We start from the raw sequence: 27,157 nt of genomic DNA, 5'->3' as shown, positions 1-27,157 counted from the left end.
TGCAGTAATCACAGTGGGATATATTCAGTAATCTGACAGTCTCAGACTCACTGAATAAATGAGCAGACTTATCTGTGCCCCATATTAATAATGCAAGATGTATTCTTAAGACCACAGTGTTTTACATTACACACACACACACACACACACAACTATGTACATTATCAATAAGCTTTGCATGCTATTTTGTTGATTACAAACTCTTAATCAGGGGTGGGAAGAGTACACCAACTCCATGGACATAGAACTAGTTTTTTTTTTCTCTTACCCCCTTTTTCTCCCCAATTGTATCCGGCCAATTGCCCCACTCTTCCGAGCCGTCCCGGTCGCTGCTCCACCCCCTCTGCCGATCCGGGAAGTGCTGCAGACTACCACATGCCTCCTCCGATACATGTGGAGTCACCAGCCGCTTCTTTTCACCTGACAGTGAGGAGTTTCGCCAGGGTGATGTAGCATGTGGGAGGATCATGCTATTTCCCCTAGTCCTCCCCCCCCCGAACAGGCGCCCCGACTGACCAGAGTAGGCGCTAGTGCAGCCACCAGGACACATACCCACATCCGGCTTCCCACCCACAGACACGGACAATTGTGTCTGTAGGGACGCCTGACTAAGCCGGAGGTAATATGGGGATTCGAACCAGCGACTCCCGTGTTGGTAGGCAATGGAATAGACCACTCTGCTACTCGGACGCCCCACAAACTCTTAGTCAGGGGTGGAAAGAGTACACCAAATCAATGGAAGCCGAAATAGTTTACTAGAAAACTTTGCGAGAGAGTCACTAATAAGAATATTATTTGGATCAAGTCGTAAAGAATCTGATATTAAATGTTTTTGCGAATGTGCAAGTTAAACTGAAGAGTGTTGACCAAGAATAATAGCTGACACATTGTGATTATGATGATTATCGCTATCACTGTTGTTGCTCTGAACATTATTGAGTTATTTCTGTTTTGGGGAAAACCTCACATAATGGAAGATTTATCCCATATCTGTAGTCAAGCACAGTACATGACTTACACACACACACACACACACACACACACACACACACACACACACACACACACACACTCACCCACACACACACACACACACACTCACACCATCATCATTATCATCGGCGGTCACTTGGGGTCGAGTATGACCGTCCCCCCTTTGGGTTCTCGGGTGGGTGTAGAGGCCGGTCCTGGAGCCACATAATGGGAGGACGCCTGTGTGTGACAGCTTTTTATGTGGAGTGGCTGATGCACCTGCAGCCACCACACGGTCCTTGGCAGGGGATGGCCAGAGTCCAGTGGCATGGAGAACCAAGACGATTGGGGACCACCCTCTGTTGCAGCCTTCATCCACCTTCAATGCTGTTGTGACCAGGAGACATCTTCCGCCAGTTCTGCCGTTGAGGTCTTTGTTGGATCACACTTCGTCTGGAACCTCCTGCTTGACCTGTCCACCTTGGGTGACCCTACAAGGAGCCAAGCTCTGGACGGTATAGCTCGTGGGATCATTGGTACATGCAAACTTCTCCACCATGGCAAGGTGGTGATCCAGGAGAACACACACACACACACACACACACACACACACACACACACACACACACACACACACACACACACACACACACACACACACACACACACACACACACACACACACACACACACACACACACACTGTCATTACGACAGTGATGTTGTTGCTGTTATGCTCAGGCATGTCTGGCAGATCTTGGAGGATCTCCGCTCAGTCAGTTCTCTGTCTTAGGTCTTTCACCATAGAAGCCGTATAAGATGTGACGTCAAAGGGTTCACAACGCCGTGAGTGTCTTGATAACTGCTAGTTCATGGGGGTATTCAGTACTCAAAGACACTGGTTGACAAAATGATTAATGTCAAGTAATAATTTATTTTATGTTTCGGGAATTATTTCTAGCTTGGAAATGATTAGGGGACGTTCGCTAATCCTAGTCGAGATGCTGGACATGATATGAATTGCTTTATGAATGTTGAAATTTCATCCTGAGAGCACTCCACTACAGTACACTATGATCCTTAAAGCAGAGGATAACCTGCATTTTAAGCAACGAGGAATGCTCAGAATACCATTTGGCATTAAGGGCTTCTCAGTAAATGACCCTGTCTTGAAGTCGGTAAGTTGAGAGAGTTCACGGTGGACTCGAGCAGCACTTGTGAAACAAAAACAGGCATTTTAATGTCAATGCTGCCCATTAGCCTTATGCCATGCGGCGTGTTTATGCATAAATCTAGGCCCTTCTCTTGACTGAAGAACAAATGAGCATCTTATGCTAAATCTGCAGCAATTAGGTTTCCACCCACAATATGTAAGCGGTATTCTGAATGGTTCAAATTGTCAAAACGCAGGCTTCTCTGGGTGGGTGGATAAAGAGCTGCGACAAGGGAACCGAGGCTGAGTGGCCCAGATGCTTCATTAATCAGTTGGGTAATTAGATATCAAGGAGCATCCTTTGGGAAACCAAACATAGTCTTTATCCTGGTGATGCATTTTACCCCCCCTCTCCTCTCACCTTAACAACCATAGGAAGGAGGTAGGGAGCAGGGTAAGAGAGGGGTATTAAGGGGTGATTCGCTTTGCACCGCTCTCCTCTATGGCCTCCTCAGAGTGGAAATTCAGATGTCAGGTTCAGCGCATTGCCCTCTGTTATCAAACTTCCGTAGACGGCTGGCAGTTCAATTTTGCAGCTCAGCAGAGCTTAATCCAAAGCAGCGCTTTCTTGGAATTACGGCTGTAGATTTATGCTGGCGAAATGTGCTGCAATATTTAGTGCATTGTGTTTAAAAGTAATAAGACCGTGCTGGGGGAAAAAAGACTCTCTAAATCGAGACTGTGAAGCCATGCTTTAAATGAGACTGTGCTATGAACATGTCATCAGTGTAGAGTACAGCTTTAGGAGCAGCGCCACCCGAGGGGGTAGAACAAGCTGGAAAATCTAAGTGGAGAAAGGGAATCAGGGAGACTTGCCGTTACTCTCAATGGCTGCTTGTGCAAATGCCCTTGAGCAAGGCCCATTACACCCAACCACTCTTATGAGGCACTTCACACTGGGCTTTATTATTAGGAGACTGTGGATAGTGGTTAGCGCGGCCACCTCACAGCAAGAAGGTCCTGGGTTCGAGCCCCGGGGTAGTCCAACTTTGGGGGTCGTCGTCTGTATGGAGTTTGCATGTTCTCCCCTGTTTCTGCTTGGGTTTCCGCCGGGTGCTCCAGTTTCCTCCCACTAGGTGTAAATGTGTATGTGTGTATCGGCCCTGTGATGGCCTGGCAGCCTGTCCAGGGTGTCTCCCCGCCTGCTGCCCAATGAGTGCTGGGATAAGCTCCAGCATCCTGAGAGCAGGATAAGAGTTTGGATAATGGATGGACTGTGGATACACTGGGCAGTTCAAGGATCTGCACCTCTGAAACTGGGTGACCTGTTGATAAAAGATGGTAGGAGACTGCTACAAAAGCTATATTATGTTCAGTTGACTTTACCTGAATTAGCAAAGTTTTCTATCATATAATATACTCTACATAGGAGAGTAACAACCAAGGTGATTTATAGTGCGTATTATATGCATTAGAAATGGTTCTGCACTGTGACATAGATGATACATTTGAAACATACTGGTTAAAAGAGAGTCAGTCACGTTTACAGCGAGGCCACTGGATAATGAAATGCTAGACGAAAGAGGAGACAGGCAACATTACCGAATGGAATGAATGGTACTGACAGCTTCCTTGATGGAAACGATAAGTTATTGAACAACCAAAGCATTCATAGGCAGCAGAGAATTTCCTGTTTGCATCCTGCAATTCCCTTTGGAGGGACATGAAGTATTCATGCACCACCGTGGATCATCTATTTATGGAGAGCATTTTATATATAATGCAGGCCTCTTAGACCTCTTAGAAAATATGTGGCACAATCTTACTTTCAAAGTGTACCACCACCTCAGACTCAGAGGAGAAATGCTCTCTAATTGAGGTCATGATGTGCTCATGAATGGACCTTTTTTTTTTTTAATCCTTCCCAGCCCAGTTGTTTTCTCCTTTTAACATGGTGAAATGGAGGAAAGTTCTCTCGAGGTTCTGTCCTGAAATGAAATGCCCAATAATACATCAGACTCCAACACATCATGCCCTGTCACTGCGCTAGGTGGAGAGGGAGCTCCCAGGGTTGCCCCTGATACTGCGGGAAAGGTCTCCGGCCTGTTGTGTTCATTAACTCAGCCCATTACAGCTCCATCTCAGCTGCCACTGCCGCCCCAATCCAGTGTGAATGGACTTGTCAATCTGGGCCTCCTTGGGATACTGTGATACCTATCAAGCTCCACGGGACTTAAAGCTCAACGATGGGGTTTGGAGATTCCCCTGCATGCCTGATGGCAGTCAAATGGCCGACTGATGGATTCAAAATGAATCACACTTTCCTCTCCAACGCTTATTTGCATGTAATCAAAATATGCAAAACAGGAGGATCTCTCCTCTTCTGTGTGTGTGTGTGTGCCCTGAATGTAAGATGACAGGCATGAATGTGGAAAATGAATAAAGCTGTTTTCCTTTTTTTTTTCTTTTTTAAGAGCAGTTGGCTGTTGCTATGTTTTGCAGTAGGGTAATACAGAACGGCTGGTTATGAATTGCTGGTTAGTCATTACTCTTCCCTCTGCAGCTGTTAATGTGTTGTTTGTCTCACTGCTGCAACACACACACAGCAGTATATTGATTTCTATTGTGTTGAAAGATATCTATCGTATGCCGTTACATACTGCACATGCCAGCTTGTATATATAGTCTCAGGCATGCAGATACAGGTAGCCCCGGGTTACGAACGCTTGATTTATGAATGCCTGCACTTACGAACCAGCCTCCGCAAAGCCCATTATTTATATATATATTAAAAAGAAAAATCGAGTTACACACAACGGTTCATAGTAATGAACGGACGGACTACTTTGCGCGACGCTGAAAACACTGCGCGTTTCAGGCGGTTCGTCGGCCCAAGGGAGAACAACGCCACACCGTTAAGTCGGGTCGCACAAACGTTGTGTGCGTTGTGTTTTGACTTAACATTTTCGTATGTTTACCCTCCCAATCTGATGCAAGTGATGGTGATGCATCGAAGAAAAGGGAAACGGTCCTGACTGAAACCAAAGTGGAAATAATAAAGCGTTAAGAGAGAGGTGAAACGCTCTTATCGTTTTTCACTTACCCGGTGAGGAGGGGAGGCGGGCCCCGAGCGGGCCCTCGTTTCTGGCGTCAAACGGCCGGCCTCCGCCGGTCGCGACCCGCTCCCGGGACAGTGGCAGGTGGGGAGTTTGAAATATAAGAAATTTTTATTTTAAGTTTTTTTTCATACCTATACACACACATTGTCTCTCTCAATTATAAATACGGTACTGCAGTTACATTTGTTATTATTACTGCATTATTATGTTTTCGGTCAAATATATACGATATCGGCCTGTCGCCCAGTGACTGCTGAGATAGGCTCCAGCATCTCTGCGACCCTGAGAGCAGGATAAGCGGTTCGGTTATAATTGATGGATGGATATACTATATACTAAGACAAACGTTTGACTAATTGACGCTACATGGGAACTGTACGTACCTGTTCCGACTTACATGCAAATTCGACATAAGAACAGACTCAAAAACGGAACTCGTTCGTAACCCGGGGACTATAGTGAAAAATCTCATAGACGTTTTTATTGACATTCCAATGATTCCAGGATGTTTGTCTACTTGAGGGGCAATTCTGGTTTTTCACAACCTGACATATATATATATATATATATATATATATATATATATATATATATATATATATATATATATGTGTGTGTGTGTGTGTGTGTGTGTGTGTGTGTATATATATGTGTGTATATATATGTATGTTTGCTATTTTGCATATGTGCAGTTATGATATCATCTTACTCACTGGCTTCATTTTGGAGATTGTGGACATGGGACCGACCACTGCTAGACATTGCTTAATAATGATGTCTTATGGTGCTATGTAACATGAGCCTGTCCTTTCGACGACAAAAAACCCTAGAGCCTCAGTTAGACTGGGTACATGATTTCCTATTATCTATGACTTTTCAGTTTGGTTAGCCAGGTAGGGTATCGATGGTTACTAGTACCAATGGTAAAGTATGGGCTGGTCATTCCTGCAAGTGGAACCAGGAAGTAGCTCACCAATGCAGTCGAACATCAATCATACTGGACATTTTGGTTGAAAATGTTTATCTTTCAGTTTCATTTTTACTTACAAATACCTGGTTTAGATAACTGGGTTGAATCAGAGGGTTTTCTAATTGTTGGGTAAAGCTCATTCTTGGAAGATGAGAGGAGACGATCCAGCTCATGATTACAACCAGAGTGAAGAAAAGACAAACAAAACAAAAAAAGAAAAAAAGAAAAAAAGAAACAAAACAAAAAACCCTTTTCTGTTGAACTAAGACTTTAGCATCAGTCTGCTTAAACTGACGGCTTTTGTGGCAAATGCCCAGCAGAAAACAGATAATTGACGGTCGGGTCTATAGGCAGCCCCAGGAGCCACGGCTGCCCCCTCAGCGTGAGTGGTGGTTGGAGAGCACTAAGGCTGCTGGGCCTGAAAGGACTAGCTCGGAGCATGAATGCTAATGGAATTGATTTCCTGCTGAGAGACCGGCGGACGGGCTCTGCTGCTCGTGCTTTGCAGAAAGCTTTTGGCCTGAAGTGGTGCTGATGCTGCTTTACAGGGAAAACCATGGTAATATAGCAGTGTTTCTAAAGAAGACAAGAATAAACCTTGCGCGATCATTTAGAATACAATCAAATGCGTCGTGCTATGAGGCTATAGATTTGATAAGAGGCAATATTGGGAAGATGATAAGGCGACACCAGCTCCCAGATGTGAATTTGTGTAAGTGCGTGATGTGAAGCGGGGCGTTTCTGGGTAAGAGCATCGGCGCTCAGCTGAGTCTCTTCAGTTAAATATAAATGTTAAAATGGCAGTAAGCATTACCTATATCTCTGTGATGGGAGCTATCTCGGCTCAGGAACTGACGGTGCATGAAGCCGCACACATCTGTTGCAACAGATACTGTGGGGGATTTGGTTTCCCCCCTGCACAATGCAAACCGCATGCAAACGTTTGAAAAAACCAAGCACCAAAGCAAAGCCACAGTCTGTGCAGTATGGGATGCGTTAAACAAAACTTGAGAGGAAAGGGTATTTTTGTGAGCTATCAACTCTGCTATGTGATTTAATAATAATTTGAAACTTCCATTGTTACCCCCCTCCCCTCCCCCCCAAAAAGGGGTGTCTTTTAGGTGAATACAAAACTGCATCTAAGACGGAGATGGAGATGGCGGCTCACCTTTAAAAGTGAAATGTATTGACACGTTATTTGAAGGTAAACAAACAACATGATGCCAGCAACCTTTTGAACGCATCTCATTTAAAATCCGCAGCAACACTTGGCCAGGAAGTGTGGCTGCAAAGGTCACAGCATTGTAATCAGTTAACTTTATGCTAATGCCAACCGCCACTTGTTTTTGTTTTTTTGCCCTTGCATTTTGGTAACCCGGAATGTTACGGATGTCCCCAGTCCCTGCTCGGCACTCCTCTACCATTGCTACAGCGGATGTGTTCGATGCGTTAACCCATATCACGGAGCCGCTTGTGGGAAACCGACTTTGTTAAGAGAGATACGTAGGTTATTTGTATAACTTTGATGTCCCTGTGGCGTAATCAGCCGGACACGGTTACCGGTTCATATCTTTTTTTTCCTTTCTTATTTTTTTTTGTTTTTCATAGGGGAATGATTATCCAATCATGATTTGAACGACACAGAGCATTCTGTTTACAGCCCTTTCGCTTTTATTGAATAGATGTTAAAATCCCTTGGGGGGAAAAATGCGAAAAATGCATAACAGCCATGTTGAGATGAAAAACAAAAAGAACAACAGAGAGTTGCACTTCATAGACTGACAAAAACAGTAACATGTGATAAACATTGAAGGTCTTTGCACACTCTTTCTTAATGGATGCCATGCAACGGAAAACAGGATCTACTGTAAGTGCCCGATCCGCAGCGGAAACCCGATTTGTTCTACGCATGTGCCATGTTGTTCTACGCATGTTCCATGGTCTTCTACGCATGTGTCATGATGTTCTACGCATGTGCCATGTTGTTCTATCCGTGTTCCATGTTGTTCTACGCATGTCATGTTGTTCTACGCATGTGCCATGTTGTTCTATCCGTGTTCCATGTTGTTCTACGCGTGCCATGTCGTTCTACGCATGTTCCATGTTGTTTTGCGCATGTGCCATGTTGTTCTACGCATGTGCCATGTTGTTCTATGCATGTGCCATGTTGGTCGACACATGTGCCATGTTGGTCGACACGTGTTCCATGTTCTACGTGTGTGCCATGTTGTTCCATGCATATGCTATGTTGTTCTACGCATGTTCCATGTTGTTTTACGCATGTGTCATGTTGTTATATGCATGTTCCATGTTGTTCTACGCATGTTCCATGTTCTATGCATGTGCCATGTTGTTCTATGCATACGCCATGTTGTTATTTTTGGCTCACGCGGGCGCAGGGTAAGCGTGGTTAAGGTTACGGTTAGGTTGAGTTTGAGGTTAGAGCAAATCGGGTTTCCGATACGGATCGGGTTGTGACATCTATGACTGTGGATGTTACGGCTACCACAGTCTCACAAATTATGGGTTTTACTTGACTTCCGCGTCAGAAATACACAACAAGTCTCTATCACTACGTATCTAAAGGACTTTGCCCTGTGCACAGAGGGAGCCTTAGCCGCAGGCCTGCTGTAACACTGGTCGAACGCAGAAACACAGGACGATGAACAAATTATATGAAATCACTTTATTCTCAGTGTGCTGTGATTCCAATTTTTTTTTTGCAGGAATGTTACAGACTAAAATATCTGTCTAAAATGGCATGCAAGTGAGGCTAACAGGTGGAGCTTTGTAACACAGAGGAGACACAAACAGTTACATCAACAACCTTGCCTACATTGCACACCATAAGCATGCATACATTTTATCAACAAATAGGAGGGGGGGGAGAGGGAGAAGGGTGAGAAGATCTTACAGTACAAAATAACGCACAGAATAAACACAAGGCTTTTCTCAAAATACAAATTACCATAGGACGAAACAAGACTGCCTACAGACAAGAAAAAGAAATGAAGGAAACTACACCAGAATAAGCATCTTCTCCACACAAAGACAGATGCAAGGAGAGAGAAACATCAGACACTTACATTCAAGTCACATCAAAGCAATATCTTTTTTTAAGTGGCATATTTGTCTGGCAGTTTTTTGTCATGTCCATGGCTGAATGAGCGGCACATACAAAAAAAGGCTTTCAAATGAATGAAACGAAATGTGGATCACCCGTTATCTGGCATGGGCGTTTACACAAGTCGACGAAGTACCGATTACACATGACTTGGGCAGTTGGTTTGGGCAGTTGGTCGTCGACATGCCATTTTTGGCGCGATCGATAGGCAACCGTTTAGATAATGGTGGCAAATATATCAGAGATGACATTAGCGGAAGTGACGTAAAGGTTGATCCAATTTCAGAGCAGTCTGGGGGAACACCCAGGGGTACCACGACATAACTCCGCACACGTCATGTCTGATGACTGGTTGCTGGGACGTTCGTTATAGGACTCGAGTGGGCAGTAATTAGCTTAGCTTTCTATAATGTTATTAGGCCAAACAAAGGTGGCGTGTGCTCGGCGAGCCCCTCGCAACGAAAACTGGTAAATTTCATCACAAGGGGGCGACTGTACTTCTGGACAGAACATCGACACTACTTTAAGAAGAAAAAATAAATGTGTACATTTGTAAAACATTTGAAACAAAACCTAGAATACCTGAGAATATTCAAACTAAGACATGCACTAAACACATTTAGAACAATGGGACACCTTCACCAAGTCTAATACAAGTGGACACCGTTCTTTGGTTTGATTGGATAACCTTTTTTTCTTTTCCGGTAACTGACGGAAAGAGGCGCATTCAACAACTATTGGTCGTCACTATCAGCCGTTCACACCGCGTCAGAACAAAGATGGGATGGCTGTTCACAAGTACTACGCTAAAATCACAGGACGTTCAAGAAAGTGCTCTACAAGTGATTACGTTGTGCCTTATGATTACTTTTTGTAACCACCAACGGGGCTTGATTAAGGGCCGATGTTATCCTTAATGCACCCCGAGGTTGAGGTTTAAATCGCCGTTTCAGCTTTGTGCTGACCACGAAGGACGACACCGGGGGCAAATACTAATGGCGTTTCAGAAAAGAGGCCAACAGTAGTGGACGTGTGCATGTGGATCAAAAGTATGCTTCTCTAACAAGATTTATCACAATTAAGATCTAATGCATTTTCAACCGGTAATAAGCACACATACGCGACATATTTTTTTCTGTACACGGCAGGCAACGCAGCTATCGACATTGACATGGTCATTTGTTGAATCTTAGCGCATATAGGAAATTCAGATTCACACTCGTAACTATATTACAGGAACGTTAAAAAAAAAAGAAGAAGAAGAGTTTTGGCTACTCGTCACGTGCGTGTAAGTAACACCGTCATCAACGGAAAGGGTTTCGTGACCAGCGTCAGGTCTTGTGGAATGTCAGGAAAATCTGGAATGTTTGAGCAAGACACTGCGGAGAAATTGATAGATAAAAAAATAAATAAGGCCAACGCAAAAGTATTAGGAATTTTAACCTCTTTCATCTGACCACACTTGTTTTTTTTTCCTTTTTCCTGTAATTTCGCTAATTCGGTGGTGCCTTCACGTAGCAGAACGGAACGGAGACGACTGACAATGGGAGTCCTCCGTCCTTTATGGCGTATTCTCTGAAATGTTGAATATCGCTTCATTCATCTTCAAAAAGAACAAAAATAAAAGCAGCAACATCTGGATCGTCGTTTTAGAACGTGCAACCGGGACACTTTACAACATGGAACGAATCCCCCCCACCCCCTACTTTTCTCTGGACTGGACGTTTAAATAGCCGAACATTTGTGACCTATAGGAAGGCGTCACTGTTCCTACCGCGTAAGTGCTGCGTCTGACTCTGACTAACACAGTGAGGGTTACGTTAAAACACACAACAACGAAGATTGTCTGTTATTGCTGATCCAGGATTTGCAATCCCTTCAGTTAACCAACGGACACAGGACAACTTCATTTCGAACAATATATTGCACCATTGTCACTGTCTGTTCACATATAGTGTGTTCACAACATAGTTGCGTTTATGAAAGAAGAAAGAAGAAGACGCAGAAGAAGAAAGAAGACGAAAGGAGGAGGAAGAAGAAGAAAGAAGAACAAGAAGAAGCAGAAGAAGAAAAGGGAGTAGGAAAAAGAACATGTATCTTACAAAGTCAAATTAAAAAATAAACACGAAATTCTCTACATCCAAATTAATTAGCCTGGCGGTCAAAAATTCACACGTCCTACAGCAGAAGCAGAACTGACAATACTTGCCACAGGACATATTAGAAATGTATCATAACACAAACATTTATAGTAACTAGTGCTTTGTGAGAGAAAGCTTATCTATAATGGCTCCACACCAGTTCGCTTTTATCGAAGACATTTACAGTATTCTCCATGGAAGAACAGTTCAGACACAAATTCATTCATCGCCCGCTATACATGGATATTAAGAGTTCCTTGAAATAAAATGGAAAACAAGTTATTGCCTCAAATATATATATATATTCCATCATCATAACCAATGAAATGTTTTTTTTCTTTTTTTCGTATATGTAATGTACCTTACAAATGTTCACAACGGCATGCTTGGAAAAAAAGGTCATCTGGAATGACCAATTCTTTATCTTTCTGGTTCAGTCTCTCTTACATACCAGCTCTCATCTTTTATATTCACACTAAACCGGCAAGAATACGAGGGACAGTTAATGGAGTTGAATCTTTTGAATGGAAAACTCAGTAAAATGCAAATAGCGGGAACATAGAGGAAAAGTCAATCAAATTTTGATATGATTTGGATAATTTCTTAAAAGTTAAAAATATGGCTTATACTCTTAGTCATCTTGAAATATGTTATATTTTTTCTTACATATAGTTCTCTCTTTTTTTTAAATTTTCAACCAGAGGCTATTTACAAACAAAATGGATGGACGATGGCTGATATCTGCTCTTTTTCTAAGACCCGGGCATTTGGAAAACATGGCACCAGCTTTGTCTTGAGGTTAAGGTATTGGATCTGTGAGGGCGTTTCGTAATGTCGTGTGTAAAGTTATAGTCTCGATATCAATAGATTAGAGTCCACCTGAACGGATGGATGGGTATGAAACATCTTCACAGATCGGACAGTTTAAGTCAAGAGCAAAGTCATGGCCCGTCGCTCAACGTCAGGACACTTAGAAGCGGGGGTTGTCGGAGGGGTTATGTAGAAAGGGGGTGGCAGCGGGTTCAGGTGGGGGGGGTAAATGGCATTAGTCTCGGTTAGATGGAGATTCTAAGGAGTTGACAATCAGTTATCTCTCGGAAACACTGTTACTTTTTATTAAACATATCCATCAGCGGGCCCGGAAGGAATTTCATGACCGTATCCACGATGCTCTCCTCCTCTTCCTCCTCGTCGCCGCAGCCGGCGGGGACCGCCTTCTTCGGACGGGTGAGGCTGCCCTCGGAGGCCTGCTCCATCGCAGCTGCTGCCTCGGCTTCCTTCTCTTCCTTCTTTTTGATGCCATACTACAAGAGGAGAGTTTGAGACAAGTAGATTTTAGGGAACTTCCTCATCAAGCATTTTACATTGATTGAACGTTGTAAAAAAAGACGGTCTGAATGGTATACACCGTCCGGGCTGAAGCCCGAATGAATTTATTTGAAATCTGAAAGCCTATAAATCTGTTAGCTGGAGAGCTAAATGACCAGTATTAAAACAAAAGCAATTAAAAGCATTCTAGCACAATGGGTGCAACATATGGAGCTGTGCCGTTTATCTTTGACAGCTAAAATCGTTTTGGCAATTTACAATTTTATAATGGTTGATTGCAGATTTTGGTCGAAAAGTGGGTTGCATTTAGCCGGATATATTCTAAAGTAGTTGACAGCTAATGCATACCTGCCAAAATGATATTGGGACTATTGCTTAGTGGCTAAACAAAACCTGTTTGGAAAATAAAAGACATGTAGTTGTCTTTGGGAGGTTCTTCATTCGGTGCTCCAAATTACCATAAAATGAAATAGATAAAATAAGATGAGCTGTATGAAAGAAAGGCACCGGTGTAACATCTTTCCTGCTTTAAACAAAACCCAGACAAATGATCACAGTGGCTTTTTTGATCTTTCTGACACTTCACCAGTGGTGAGCTGTCAGGGCCACCAGGACCTTCTCTGCTGGCCCTGACGAAATTGGAATCATAATTTGTTTTTCATAGTTAAATTGAACTCTGCCTGAAATGTGTCTGAATTCAGTGACTTGTTTCCTACTGGGGCTCAGCAGGGATTTCCAGTGTTATCTAAATACATCACAGCTCCTCGGACCAGCACTAGATTGTATTATTAGCCTTAGCTTTTTTTTCCCCTTCAATTTTCCCCCTTTTTCTCCCCAACTGTATCTGGCCAATTACCCCGAGCCGCCCCGGACGCTGCTCCACCCCTCCTCTGCCGATCCAGGGAGCGCCCCGACCGACCAGAGGAGGCGCTAGTGCAGCGACCAGGACAAATACCCACACCCGGCCTCCCCCCCCCCCGCAGACACGGCCAATCGTGTCTGTAGGGACGCCCAACCAAGCCGGAGGTAACGTGGGGATTAGACCTGGCGATCCCGTGTCGGTAGGCAGCAGAATAGACCGCTACGCTACCCGGACGCCATTGCTAGGCTTTCCCTGAAACCGCAAATTGATTGCAACTTTGAGTGACCTTATCACCAGCCAATCACATTTTGATGTGCAGTAACAGAATGTCCCATGGCCCTGTGACGTCATAATCAACTCTGAGCTTGAGCCTTTGGCGGGTTGTGAGCGAACTAAACTACGTCCTGATGGAAAACGCAATGGCTGCCGCATTCATAGCTACTTCGTGTGCCATTTTCAAGGCGGATGTTTGGAGACAAGAAAGCTTACCAAGGCCAGCACAGGTAATTTATTTCCTGTTTCTTATCGAACTGAAGGTGGTACACTGATCATAATGTGGCTATACTTTGTTGAAATTTTGAAGTTGCATGAGTGACTGGTGAACACTACATCAACTGTGGAAACTTGTTGTTTTTGTGCCATGTGGTGTGCGTGGGCAATCTGGGTGCTGAGTGACATGAAGGAAGCTCTGATGGTGATGATTCAATAGCTGCTATAGTACACAGTGGTGTGCGCTGTGGTTGTTGAAGATCAGCTGTCTTGTTGGTTTTGATTCAGTATTGCATATAGTGCATGATAGTGTATTTTGTAAGTGGCTGTGTTGACTGTATCGGCACCCATATGAGAAATTTGTGTGTGTGGGGTGAGGGGTGGGGGTGGGGGGGCAGTTCATTACTGAAGGCCCTGACTGAAACCCCAAGGTACGGTACTGTACTAGACAGGGAATAAAACCAACAGAAAGACCATTTCAGAGGAGGTTCTGAGGTCACGGCAATTTCAGAAACCATAAAGTGAGTTTGTTTCAGGTGTTGTATGATAGTTTTCTTGTCTAACGACCTTTTAGACATGATTAGACTGCGAATCCATTCAACAACTTATAAAGGAAAAGGTCACTTGGGGATAAACCTGTACAGTATTTCCTCATGTTTGGCAGTGGCACTGTGGGAGTGACAGTCTAAATACCTATGAGCATTTGTACATTTGGATGATGAACAATGGAATATCCATGTGTATCCGCTCACACATTGACAGTGTGTGTGTATCTTGTGTGTGTCTGTGGCTTTGTGTGTGAGGGGCTACATTTGGCTGATTGCTTTGTATACAGGAGTGAAGCTTTATCCCCTGGTGCAACGGCTTCAATTTGACCTGCCAAGATATTTTATATACCAATTACTTGGCTGAGAGCCATCTGGTGCTCAGCAGGTCTCACTGACAATGCCAACGATTAGGCCAATAAAACACACATCCTGCATTCTTTTTCTTTTTCTTTTTAAATCAAATGTATTTCGAGAGAGAAAAATGACCTGCAATTTAAAGACGCCCACTTTGAACAACACTAAATGGTTTCATTCAATGCTGAGATGGAGGATGTTAACTTGAAACATTGACTGCATTTAATGTGGCACCATTTTGTGGCGTATCCCTCACTATTCACACTAAATGAGTTCTGCTTTCGACCGAGGGCTGTTGCTGTTAAGCTGTCACTCAGTTAACACCACCGACTAGGACAGTCGACGGGAATTCTCCGTCGTTGGCTCAGGATTTCCATTGAAATACCTTAACTATGCTTTTTTTTTGCTATCTGTCATTTGGCTCTTCTGAAGAAAATCCTCTAACCTGTTCAAAATCCACATATGAAACAAACCGTTCTGCAGTGCACACATTGGCTTTCAAAGACATCTCAGCTGAAATGCTGGTTCCTTACTTTTTTCTTGCTTTTAGTCTCTTTCAAGATATCCAAAGGAATTGAATCAAGTGCAACTGGACTTGGTATATATCCGTGAAGACGTTTCACCTCTCATTCAAGAGGCTTCATCAGTGCGTGCCTTTCTGACTAGACCAAGCTAGTCCGACTGGCTGGTGATGAGACTCAGGTATTTATCCTCTGTGGAGTCGTTATCAGAGCTATTGATGTCCATGGCTCTTTGTGTTCCGATGTTTAGCAACACCCGTTGTTATCAGAGGTATTGATACGAGTGGCTCTTTTGTGTTCCGATGTTAAGCCACGCCCGTCGTTATCGGAGCTATTGATGTGCATGGCTCTTTGTGGTCCGATGTTAAGCAGCGACGGTCATTGGGGGTGTTAGTTTCGACTTCGTTAGTGCTCCATTCAGTGGTCATGAGTCGTTGGAGCCGTTAGTGACCGACTGTTGTTCTTGGAGGCTAAGCTTCTTGAGTCTCCTGGGTAGAGATGAAAGGACGGCACCTATGAACCTCTGAGACGCGATCCAACTAGTGGTTACAAGAGGAGAATAATATAATACCTACAGAAACTACAGATAGGAGGAACCATTGATCGGATACAATACCACCGTCTCTACCCACAAGATAACATTCCATGCATATATGGACCCCCTAAGATCCATAAAGATGGAACCCCCCTCAGGCCCATCGTCAGCAGCATAAACTCGGTCACGTACAACATTGCCAAACATATAGCCAACATCTTGACCCCTTTAGTGGGCGAAACACCTCACCATATCCAAAACTCCATTGACTTTGTGAACAAGGTCCAAGGCGTAAAACTGGAACCGAATGAAACCATGGTATCCGACGACGTGACCTCGTTATTCAGATAGATGGTTTGAAAGAGGGGTGAAGGAAGCCATCTATGCGAAACTGGAAAAACCATCCCTCAACAGAGGAGGAGGTCTGCAACACCACCTATCTCCCACTTACAATGCCGTCCTTTCATCTCTACCCAGGAGACTCAAGAAGCCTAGCCTCCAAGAACAACAGCCGGCCACTAACGGCTCCAACGACTCATGACCACTGAATGGAGCACTAACGAAGTTGAAACGAACACTCCCAACGACCGTCGTTGCTTAACATCAGATCACAAAGAGCCACGCACATCAATAGCTCTGATAACGACGGGCGTGGCTAAACATCGGAACACAAAAGAGCCATGGACATCAATAACTCTGATAACGACTCCAAAGAGGATAATTATCTGAGTCTCATCACCAGCCAGTCAGACTAGCTTGGTCTAGTCAGAAAGGCACGAACTGATGAAGCCTCTTGGATGAGAGGCGAAACGTCTTCACGGATATACACTCACCGGCCACTTTATTAGGCACACCTCTCCAACTGCTCGTTAACGCAAATTTCTAATCAGCCAATCATATGGCAGCAACCCAATGCATTTAGGCATGTAGACATGGTCAAGACGATCTGCTGCAGTTCAAACCGAGCATCAGAATGGGGAAGAAAGGTGATTTAAGTGACTTTGAACGTGGCATGGTTGTTGGTGCCAGACGGGCTGGTCTGAGTATTTCAGAAACTGCTGATCTACTGGGATTTTCACGCACAACCATCTCTAGGGTTTACAGAGAATGGTCCGAAAAAGAGAAAATATCCAGTGAGCGGCAGTTCCGTGGGCGAAAATGCATTGTTGATGCCAGAGGTCAGAGGAGAATGGCCACACTGGTTCGAGCTGACAGAAAGGCAATAGTAACTCAAATAACCACTCATTACAACCGAGGTATGCAGAAGAGCATCTCTGAACGCACAACACGTCGAACCTTGAGGCAGATGGGCTACAGCAGCAGAAGACCACACCGGGTGCCACTCCTGTCAGCTAAGAACAGGAAACTGAGGCTACAATTCGCACAGGCTCACCAAAATTGGACAATAGAAGATTGGAAAAACGTTGCCTGGTCTGATGAGTCTCGATTTCTGCTGCGACATTCGGATGGTAGGGTCAGAATTTGGCGTCAACAACATGAAAGCATGGATCCATCCTGCCTTGTATCAACGGTTCAGGCTGGTGGTGGTGGTGTAATGGTGTGGGGGATATTTTCTTGGCACACTTTGGGCCCCTTAGTACCAATTGAGCATCGTGTCAACGCCACAGCCGACCTGAGTATTGTTGCTGACCATGTCCATCCCTTTATGACCACAGTGTTCCCATCTTCTGATGGCTACTTCCAGCAGGATAACGCGCCATGTCATAAAGCTCGAATCATCTCAGACTGGTTTCTTGAACATGGCAATGAGTTCCCTGTACTCAAATGGCCTCCACAGTCACCAGATCTCAATCCAATAGAGCACCTTTGGGATGTGGTGGACCGGGAGATTCACATCATGGATGTGCAGCCGACAAATCTGCAGCAACTGCGTGATGCTATCATGTCAATATGGACCAAACTCTCTGAGGAATGTTTCCAGTACCTTGTTGAATCTATGCCACGAAGGATTAAGGCAGTTCTGAAGGCAAAAGGGGGTCCAACCCGGTACTAGCAAGGTGTACCTAATAAAGTGGCCAGTGAGTGTATACCAAGTCCAGTTGCACTTGATTCAATTCCTTTGGATAACCATGACCTGGATGAATGAGAACATTCACAGAAATCTTTCAAGATACACTAATTCCAGAGATGGCAAAGCCAGGTCCAGAAAGTACAAATCTGAACCATGTATCTCTTCCACCCGTGTACATCCCGTCTGCATCTTTCTCTGTCACACCAGCCACCTGCATGTCCTCCCTCACCACATCCATAAACCTCCTCTTTGGCCTTCCTTTTTTCCTCTTCCCTGGCAGCTCCATATTCAGCATCCTTCTCCCAATATACCCAGCATCTCTCCTCCACACATGTCCAAGCCATCTCAATGTTGCCTCTTGCTTTGTCTCTAAACCGTCCAACCTGAGCTGTCCTTCTAATATACTCATTCCTAATCCTGTCCTTTTTTGTCACTGTCAATGAAAAGTCTAGTATCTTCAACTCTGCCACCTCCAGTTCCGCCTCCTCTCTTTTTGTCAGTACCACTGTCTCCAAACCATATAACATAGCTGGTCTCACAACCATCTTGTAAACCTTCCCTTTAACTCTTGCTGGTACCCTTCTGTCACAAATCACTTCTGATACTCTTCTCCATCCACTCCACCCTGCCTGTACTGTCTTCCTCACCTCTCTTCTGCACTCCCCATTACTTTGGACAGTTGACCCCAAGTATTTCAACTCATACGCCTTTGTCCCCTCTACTCCTTGCATTCTCACCATTCCGCTGTCCTCCCTCTTGTTCATGCATATGTATTCCATCTTGCGCCTACTGACCTTCATTCCTCTTCTCTCCAGTGCATACCTCCACCTCTCCAGGCTCTCCTCAACCTGCACCCTACTCTCGCTACACATCACAATGTCATCCGCTAACATCATAGTCCACAGAGACTCCTGCTTGATCTCGTCCGTCAGTCTGTCCATCACCATTGCAAACAAGATTTTTGTATCTTTTTGTGTCTGTATCAATTTTGTATCTTTCAAGATACAAAATGACTTGATATCTGCTCTCTTTCTCAGACCCAGACACCTAAAAAACCGGAAATCATCTTGTTGGAATCTCTTTTGAAGATAGGGTTTCCCATCTTTCATGAAGTTCAATTTTTGGTTCCTCATGTGGGGTTATAGTTTCGGCTGTATCATTACTGCCGGACACAGAGGGAAAAGGGCTGTGGGACCACAAGAAAGGTCGATAGTGTGTCTGCCTGGCTGACTGATGGTTGATCTTAAAGCAGGGATGCGGAAAATGAGGTGGACTCTCCAGTGACCCCTTCGCTCCATTCCCAAGCATAAGTTAATGCAATTTCTGGGGCAATAAATATCTTAAAGGGAGGTTGACACTGTCTGTTTCAGCTGGGGACGATACAGAGTGTGTGTGTGTGTGTGTGTGTGTGTGTGTGTGTGTGTGTGTGTGTGTGTGTGTGTGTGTGTGTGTGTATGTGCCTGTATGTGTGTTTGTGTGGGTGTGTGTGAGTTTCCATGTAAATTTGGATGGAACAACCTGCCTAGTGCACAAAATAAAAAAAGAAAGAAAATAGAACAAAAAAAAATTGTGCAAAAAGACAAACAAACACAGTGCCTTTTCATCTTCTCTTTTTTTATGTCAATGCAAATTTGTTTGACATTCATTAAAACCCGCATCCATCCCAATAATATCTGCTGTCACAACTAAACCATCTTTTTTGTTGTGCTTTGATATTTTTTTGCGAGAAGCCTCCCAGGGATGTATGAGATGCTCTTTGAGGTGCCGGATGAATGTTGTGCATTCCTGTCTCAAAAGAGCATTTTTGGAGATTTGTACATGAATATACAATAGGGAGCCGCTGCAAGATTCGAGTCCTTCTGAGCCAGGGCCAATACACACTGACAAAGATCATCAAGGATGGATTTTCTATTTATTTATTCATTTATTTGCTTTATCTGTCTTGTTGTATTATACCAAGCACTGGGTACGAGGCGTTAATCCTGCAACAAGTGAGACCCACTAGGCTCCTTCTTGCGCTGACGTCCTTATTCCATTGTCAGCCCACCAGACTGCTTCCTGATCCCTTGTCTTACAACAAACTTATTTCACTGCAACGCAACTGAACAAAGAGCAAACGGTGGATCAGTTACTGTGTAACAGGGGAGGGTCCTGTAATGCCCAGCTTGGCACCCTCCTCATCGTATTCTTCATATATCTTATAATTCCACTGTAATTCTGTTATCCTCTTTCAATGCTGTATTCTGTACATTACACAACAACATCCATTGCACATCTGCCCATCTTGGGAGAGAGAGCTCTCCTCTGTTGCTCTTCCTGAGGGTTCTTCCTATTTTCTTCTCCCTGTTAAAGGTTTTTATTTTAGGGAGTTGTTCTTTAACTGAAATTTGCAATTTGTGATAATGGGCTATACAAATAAAATTGACTTGACTTGACCCGGATAACAATTGTCATGGAGCCAAAACCAGGACAGCGGTTAGTGAGAGAAAGTGCACATTTTGAATCTAATCCCTGACTGTATTGCATTAAATGTATGTATGTATTCTACAATCCCTCACTCTGTGTAATCTATGATGTTACATTATAAAACTGTTATTTTTGTGCATTTTGTGCATTTGACACCTATTGCATGTCTGTCTGTCCTGTAAGAGTGATCCCTCCCCTGTGGCTCTTCTCTCCTGAGGTTTCTCCCATATTTGTTACCTGGTGAGGTTTCTCTCGTAGTGTTTTTCCTCAGTTGGGTTAAGGGTCCAAGGATAGAGGGTGCCATATGTCATATATTGTTGTATATTGTACCGATTGAAAAACCTTTTGGGACTACTGTGTGTATTTGGGCTATACAAGTAAACTTGACTTGAACTTGATCTACCAGGGGTAAACAACACCGTAGTAATTACTAAACCTCATTTATACCCAATGCACAAATCTCTTTCTTATACCTTTGTTTTTTTTAGATGATTTACAGTGCTAAGGGTGCTACAGTTAATCATACAGTACAACATGGTTTCTGTCTGTTTCAGCCCTCACTGACATACTTTATATTATTATTTTTTTAATTTATTTATTTCCTCTGCGTTATACCAGCTGCGTGTTTTGTGAAAAACAGATATTCATTCAGGTCATATGTTGCTTAAGTTTACGATTAAAGTCAAGTCAAGTCAATTTTATTTGTATAGCCCAATATCACAAATTACAAATTTGCCTCATGGGGCTTTGCAGCAACACAACACCCTGTCCTTTGACCCTCACATCCGACAAGGAACAACTCCCTAAAAAAAAAAAAAAAAGAAAAAACCCTTTAACAGGGAGAAAAAAATTGTAAGAAACCTCAGGGAGAGCAACAGAGGAGGGATCTCTCTCCCAAGACGGACAACGTGTAATGGATGTTGTGTTTACACAATTTACTAAACACAACATTGAAAGAGGATAACAGAATTATAATGGGATTATAAGATATATGAACGATATGATGAGGAGGATGCTGAGCAGTGTTCGGACACCACTGGAGCAGCCCAGGACCTGAGCCTCACTCATGACCACCATCATGTAAAAAAAAAAAAAGAAAAATCATCACACATCTTAGTGAGAGAATGGTATAACATTAAAACAGGATAACAGAAAAGGAAATGTGATGAGGGGGGTACCAAGCAGTGTCCAAGTGGCGACCACCATCACCATGGAGACCTGGGAGGAGTTTCTATATGCCGGTGAAAGGCTTTCCCGCCAAACCACCTTACAATTTGCATACGAGTGAAATCTCGACCCAACATTGCTGCAGTCAAATAGATTTTAAAAACAGTGAGCTCTATTCATGGCTGTCCAAATTGGAGGAAATAAGGAACCCTGTCTAAGGTCAAAGGTCAACATGTACTTCCAACGCAGTTTGGACTGGTGGATTCTGTTCGAAGGCTCATAAACTGTTAGCCGTCAGAGCTTATGCACATGACAGAACAACATGGGTTGGATATGTGTACGGCTACTGCCTTTTTGCCATATTAGCAAGTCTTGCTCCACTGCATTCCTTCTTTGTCTTCCTGCGCACCATCTTAAGTCACTCTCGCTCCCCAGCGCTCTCTCTCTCTCTCTTTCTCACGTTTCCTCTCCTCTCTCCGGCTTGTGCTTCAGGGGAACAAAGGGCTGTTTCGGTTGAAGTGAAGGCAGTCACGCTTAGTCAGCGCCTCCACGGTTTCTATAATCAAACACTTGCCAAAGACGGGCTGTCATATCTATCGCTCTATCTCTTCCTCCTCTCCCCCTGCAGCGATGGCTCCAAAACAAGTATCCCCGGGACTCGCTAGAGCGCAGTGCTGATCCTCAAATTCCAAAGAAACTTGGACAAAAGTTACATGTTGGAAAAAAAAAGTACTCGGCTCAAAACCCCTCAAAGGGCATTTCAATTGAAATATGCATTTGCCATAATAACGATGCCAAGAGGAACATTTTGATGCAAGGGGAAAAAAACTCTGATGACACCAATTAACTTTTAATTCTAGATGAATCAAACATCAGACACAGAAGGGGTTTAAGAGACATGCAAATTTAAAGATGGGGGCTTTTGATTTGGAGGTCCCCTAGCCTTTGTCTGGGTGATAGTAACATTTCCCCCTCCCATCACAATTGCAGTCAAATTACATGAGTTAAATCCCAACCATGTCAAGTCTTGCTCAGAGGCCATCATACTGCAGTAGCGCTGAAGACGCTACCTACTCTTCTCATTGCAAGAGACATAGTTGAGGTTTTCTCTCTCTGCAAAATGGGTATTTCTACCTTATCCCTGATGCCCTGTCGGATGTTTTCTCTCTCTGCCTCCATTTTTGCATATTTCGCCTTCCTCTCCTCCTCCTGTTGTCTCAACGCCTCCTGTCTCTCCTCTTCCTTTTTCTCTGCATCGGGATCTTTCTCTTCCTCGCCACCGAGCATTTTGCCCATGTCTTTGGTGGCCCCTGTTTTGGAAAGACAAAAAGAAAGGGAGGTGAAACAAATGTCAGTCGGATATCTTTTAATGTGATAATCTACTGCCAGGATGAATCAAACTAATTGCATGTGATAGATCTCAGCTATGATCCATCTCTCGGTGTTTGATTTGCACAGACACATGTGAGACGTAGTTCATCCATTTGGCATCACTTTATGTTTGAGGGCTGGGTCAGAGAGCAGCTGTAGCTGCCCCAGACTGAACACAAGACAATCATATCTGACAGCACAGGGACCAAGAGGTAGGCTATGACCAAGAACCCGGGAGATAAAACACCCCTGCAATAAATTATCTACCATTATCCACCATTATCAACCATTTTGATTGTTTTAGTGCAGCTTTTTTTTTTGCCCTTCACTGTCTCTCATCACAAATGCACAACCACATGCAGCCTATCTGAACAGATGCTAGGTCAGGACCTGAGAACAAATGGCTTTATTATGGTTTCCAGCCCTATTGTGAGGACAAAAATAAACACATGTTGTAGACTGTGACTTGTTATACATGCAAAAAAAATAAAAATAATTATTTTTCATTATTTCTGTAGTTTTGACCTTTGCATTCTCAACTTTTGAACATCTGTCTGTGATTTGAAGTTTATTCCCCCCTCCTCCCTTTCTCCCCAATTGTATCCGGCCAATTATCCAACTCTTCCAACCATTCCCGGTCGCTGCTCCTCCTCCTCTGCCGATCCAGGGAGGGCTGCAGACTATCACATGCCTCCTCCGATACATGTGGAGTCGCCAGCCGTTTCTTTTCACCTGAGAGTGAAGAGTTTTGCCAGGAGGATGTAGCGCATGGGAGGATCACGCTATTCCCCCAGTTCCCCCTCTCCCCTGAACAGGTGCCCCGACCGACCACAAGAGGCGCTAGTGCAGCGACCGGGACACATACCCACATCCGGCTTTCTACCCGCAGACAGCCAATTGTGTCTGTAGGGACGCCCGACCAAGCCGGAGGTAACACGGGGATTCGAACCAGTGATCCTCATGTTGGTAGGCAACAGAATAGACCGCTATGCTGTCCAGACGCCCATAATAATAATAATTAATTATTTCTGTAGATTTGACCTTTGCATTCTTAACACGGGCGTAAGTTTGCATAGGGACCATAGGGACACGTCACAACCAAAGTTTGGGAAAGGCAGAGTTGTCCCTACCAATATTTTGATATATTTTAATATAACGATTTTTTCTTTTACATAATGCATTGAGTATAATATTTTTTCGCAAACTCATTCGTCGTATTAAAGTATGTAGAGAACTATTTTTCCGACGTGCCCTCTCATCGCAATCTTCAGTGTAACCTGCAAGGCAACGCGTTTAGATATGCTGCCATTTGATTGGCTGAGGGGTTATCACGTTCTCAGCGAAGCGTATCGAAGCCCCTCTCGTCACCTCTCTCCCGAAGAAGAAGACGCGCTGCGTGTGTGGCAGAGTTGCTGCAAGGTAGCTGGACTGGCGGTAAGATATCAGGCTGACTGTCTGTTGCAAACTTGGTTGACGTAAATACACCAGGAAATCATGAAAGTAAATTCTCACATTAGTATTTCGTTTGGCCTCAACATTTTTGTCCGTGTTTCTGCTTTGAAGATAGAAAATGCCACCGAAAAAGAGAAGAGACATCCGAAGCTTTTTCGCCACCCAGAGAGTAAGTAGTAGACTAGCTGCTAGGCAGTTGTTAGCTAGCTAACTACCCACAAAATGATAGCCTCCTAGCCTAACGTTAAGACCCATTCTACTATGGAAAAGTGTTATTAAGGTGTTAGTGTAGTGAATGTAATGAAGGCTAGTATTGAAGCTAACTGACTGGGTTCTGCAATATTTGCCGGTCGATTTAAAGACACGTGGATGCGGTCCCTCACAAATGCAAACATGCTAGCCTAGCGTAATATCACCAGTCTTCTACTGTGGAAAAAATAACTGGTTGCTAATACGTTTCGAGGGTAGTAGTAAAGCTAACTGTGTCCCCTCTAGTCTTTGAACCAATGTTAGCAATTACAAGGGTTAAACTGGTGAATAACTGCTAGTAACTATGAATCACTGCACACAGGAAAAACAGCAGCATGAAGCAACAAATGTAGAGCAGGTTGATGATGAATCAGGAGCAGAGTTTCAGGTGAGGTGTTGACAATGTCTATTAGCATTTTTGTTTGGAATAAAGATGACATGATTGCAGTTCTTTGTTTTAGGATGCCTTGCAGTTGTAACCTATGAATCTCATCATCATGCTGGTTATTTTGAAAATAAATGTTTGATTTTCACAATTGAGGGTGTCGAGGTTATTCTTCAAATGTTATCCAAATGTTTTTTTTCTTATAAGTTTGATATGTGTTATGTATATAAAGATTACATTTTATTCATTGATGCATTATTTTGAAATACATTCAGGAAACTCAGAAACCCAGTACAGATGTGGTGCAGGTTGAGGAAGCAACAGCTGGAAGGCCAGGGCTTCAGGTGAGGTCTTAAAATGGTTCTGTGATGAGATATCAGCAATGAAATTGAAGGATGTTTGGGTTTTATTTCATTTTAGGCGGGGGGGGGGCACTGCTTGGCAGTGTCCCTACCAATACTGAGACCAAACGTACGCCCTTGATGACATGAGAGAGAGAGTTAAGTTAACTTTCTCTCTGTCTCTCTCTCTCTCTCTGTGATTTGAAGTTTATTCTACTTTTGCTATCACATGAAGTCCTGAGTCCTTTGTCAGCGTGTCATCTAAAGGTCTGAAATATTCTCGGTCAAGGATGCTTGAACGATTTTGGTGGGGATCATTGCCTTGGATCCTTCAAGGAAAGGTTTGGCGAGAGACCCTAAAAAGGTTGTTTACATTGACCTTACCTTTAGAGGAACACTGGGCTATTAAAAAGACCCTGGCCAGCCCATGGTACATTTCCATAGACTACATTCAGACAGACAAGCTGCATTATCACACCCACTTGTATTTTGTATTTCACCCCACTACCGATCTGCATCTACAGGTCTTTGGCAGATGGCTGTAAATGTTTTTTTGAGGGGGAGATCTCTCATAAGAGGAAACACTTCGATCTTATTCAGTTGTGTGTTTTATCTTTGCAGTTTTACTCTCGATTCTGTCTTGGAGTGATTTTCAAGGGAGGACATCCAATTTCAGAATTAATCTTTTCATTTCCACATAATTAATTCAAATCTGTGTTAGTGAGTTATTCTTCATCATAATTCAAAGGCTTTACTTATGCGGCAAAAGTGACAAAGTTGCAGCTGTTTGGAGCATAATGAGAAAAAACGAGAACAGTTCCATGACTAATATGATTAACACTTGTAACAAAGCACTGAAATTAGTAGTGGCTTAACAAACCTAAATTTAAACAATGGCTATTTTGCATTCAAATAAAAGCTTTGCACTATGGGGGAATCATTTTCTTCTTTGATACAAAACCAATACCAGTAAAGAGTGCCACCTTTCTTGTTCACAAATGCATCTATTAAACATTTTAATTTTTTGCACAGGCGTTGCCATGAAACAGATGATTGGAGTCAATATGGTTGATGTGTTTTCATGATACTGTGTGGGGAAGCTACCATAATAACAGTAAAATTAATATCTGAACCAAGTGTGCTTTGCAGCGTTTGCAAATTGTTCATTGCTCCACTACTACACTGGGTCTGGCACGTGTCCACACCTCAGATGGAGGCGATACCTCTCCTTTCCAACTCAGCAGCTGGAAGCACACCAGCAGTCCGGTCCAGCGACCAGACGAGAGACTCAACCCTGTGACCTACGGCTTGGTCCTCATTCAAAACAAATTGATTTTAATGAGAACAGGGCCTCCCAGAGCACATGAGGCTCGTTTAAAATATCCCCCCTCCCCACCACCACCACCAAGCCCACCCCCATCCTTGAATCCAACACGTTTCCTTTCTCTTGTAGTGCCTCTTCATTTGCCCAGCCTGTGGACGGCTGCCATACAGCATTTTGCAAACTCTCTGGAGGGGAGTAGCAAAGGCTTAGCCATCTGCTTCAGCCAAGAAATTGATGAGACAGAGATGACCTT

At 43.7% G+C, this 27,157-nt stretch overlaps 1 protein-coding gene across 1 annotated transcript in view; it reads right to left on the bottom strand.

Annotated features, from left to right (window-relative positions):
• Positions 1 to 12,585: 12,585 nt before the first annotated feature.
• Positions 12,586 to 27,157, bottom strand: part of LOC130124508 (complexin-1) — an 83,181-nt gene continuing 68,609 nt past the window's right edge. Inside the window, exons 3-4 of the mRNA XM_056293942.1 lie at positions 22,917 to 23,092; positions 12,586 to 12,783 (exon numbers count right to left, since the gene is read on the bottom strand). Coding sequence (XP_056149917.1) covers positions 12,586 to 12,783; positions 22,917 to 23,092 — 374 coding nt within the window. The remainder of the gene's footprint in view (positions 12,784 to 22,916; positions 23,093 to 27,157) is intronic.

The sequence above is a fragment of the Lampris incognitus genome, chromosome 1 (assembly GCF_029633865.1).
Source record: "Lampris incognitus isolate fLamInc1 chromosome 1, fLamInc1.hap2, whole genome shotgun sequence".
Taxonomy (NCBI): domain Eukaryota; kingdom Metazoa; phylum Chordata; class Actinopteri; order Lampriformes; family Lampridae; genus Lampris; species Lampris incognitus.
This window is presented reverse-complemented; position numbering and strand designations above follow the sequence as displayed.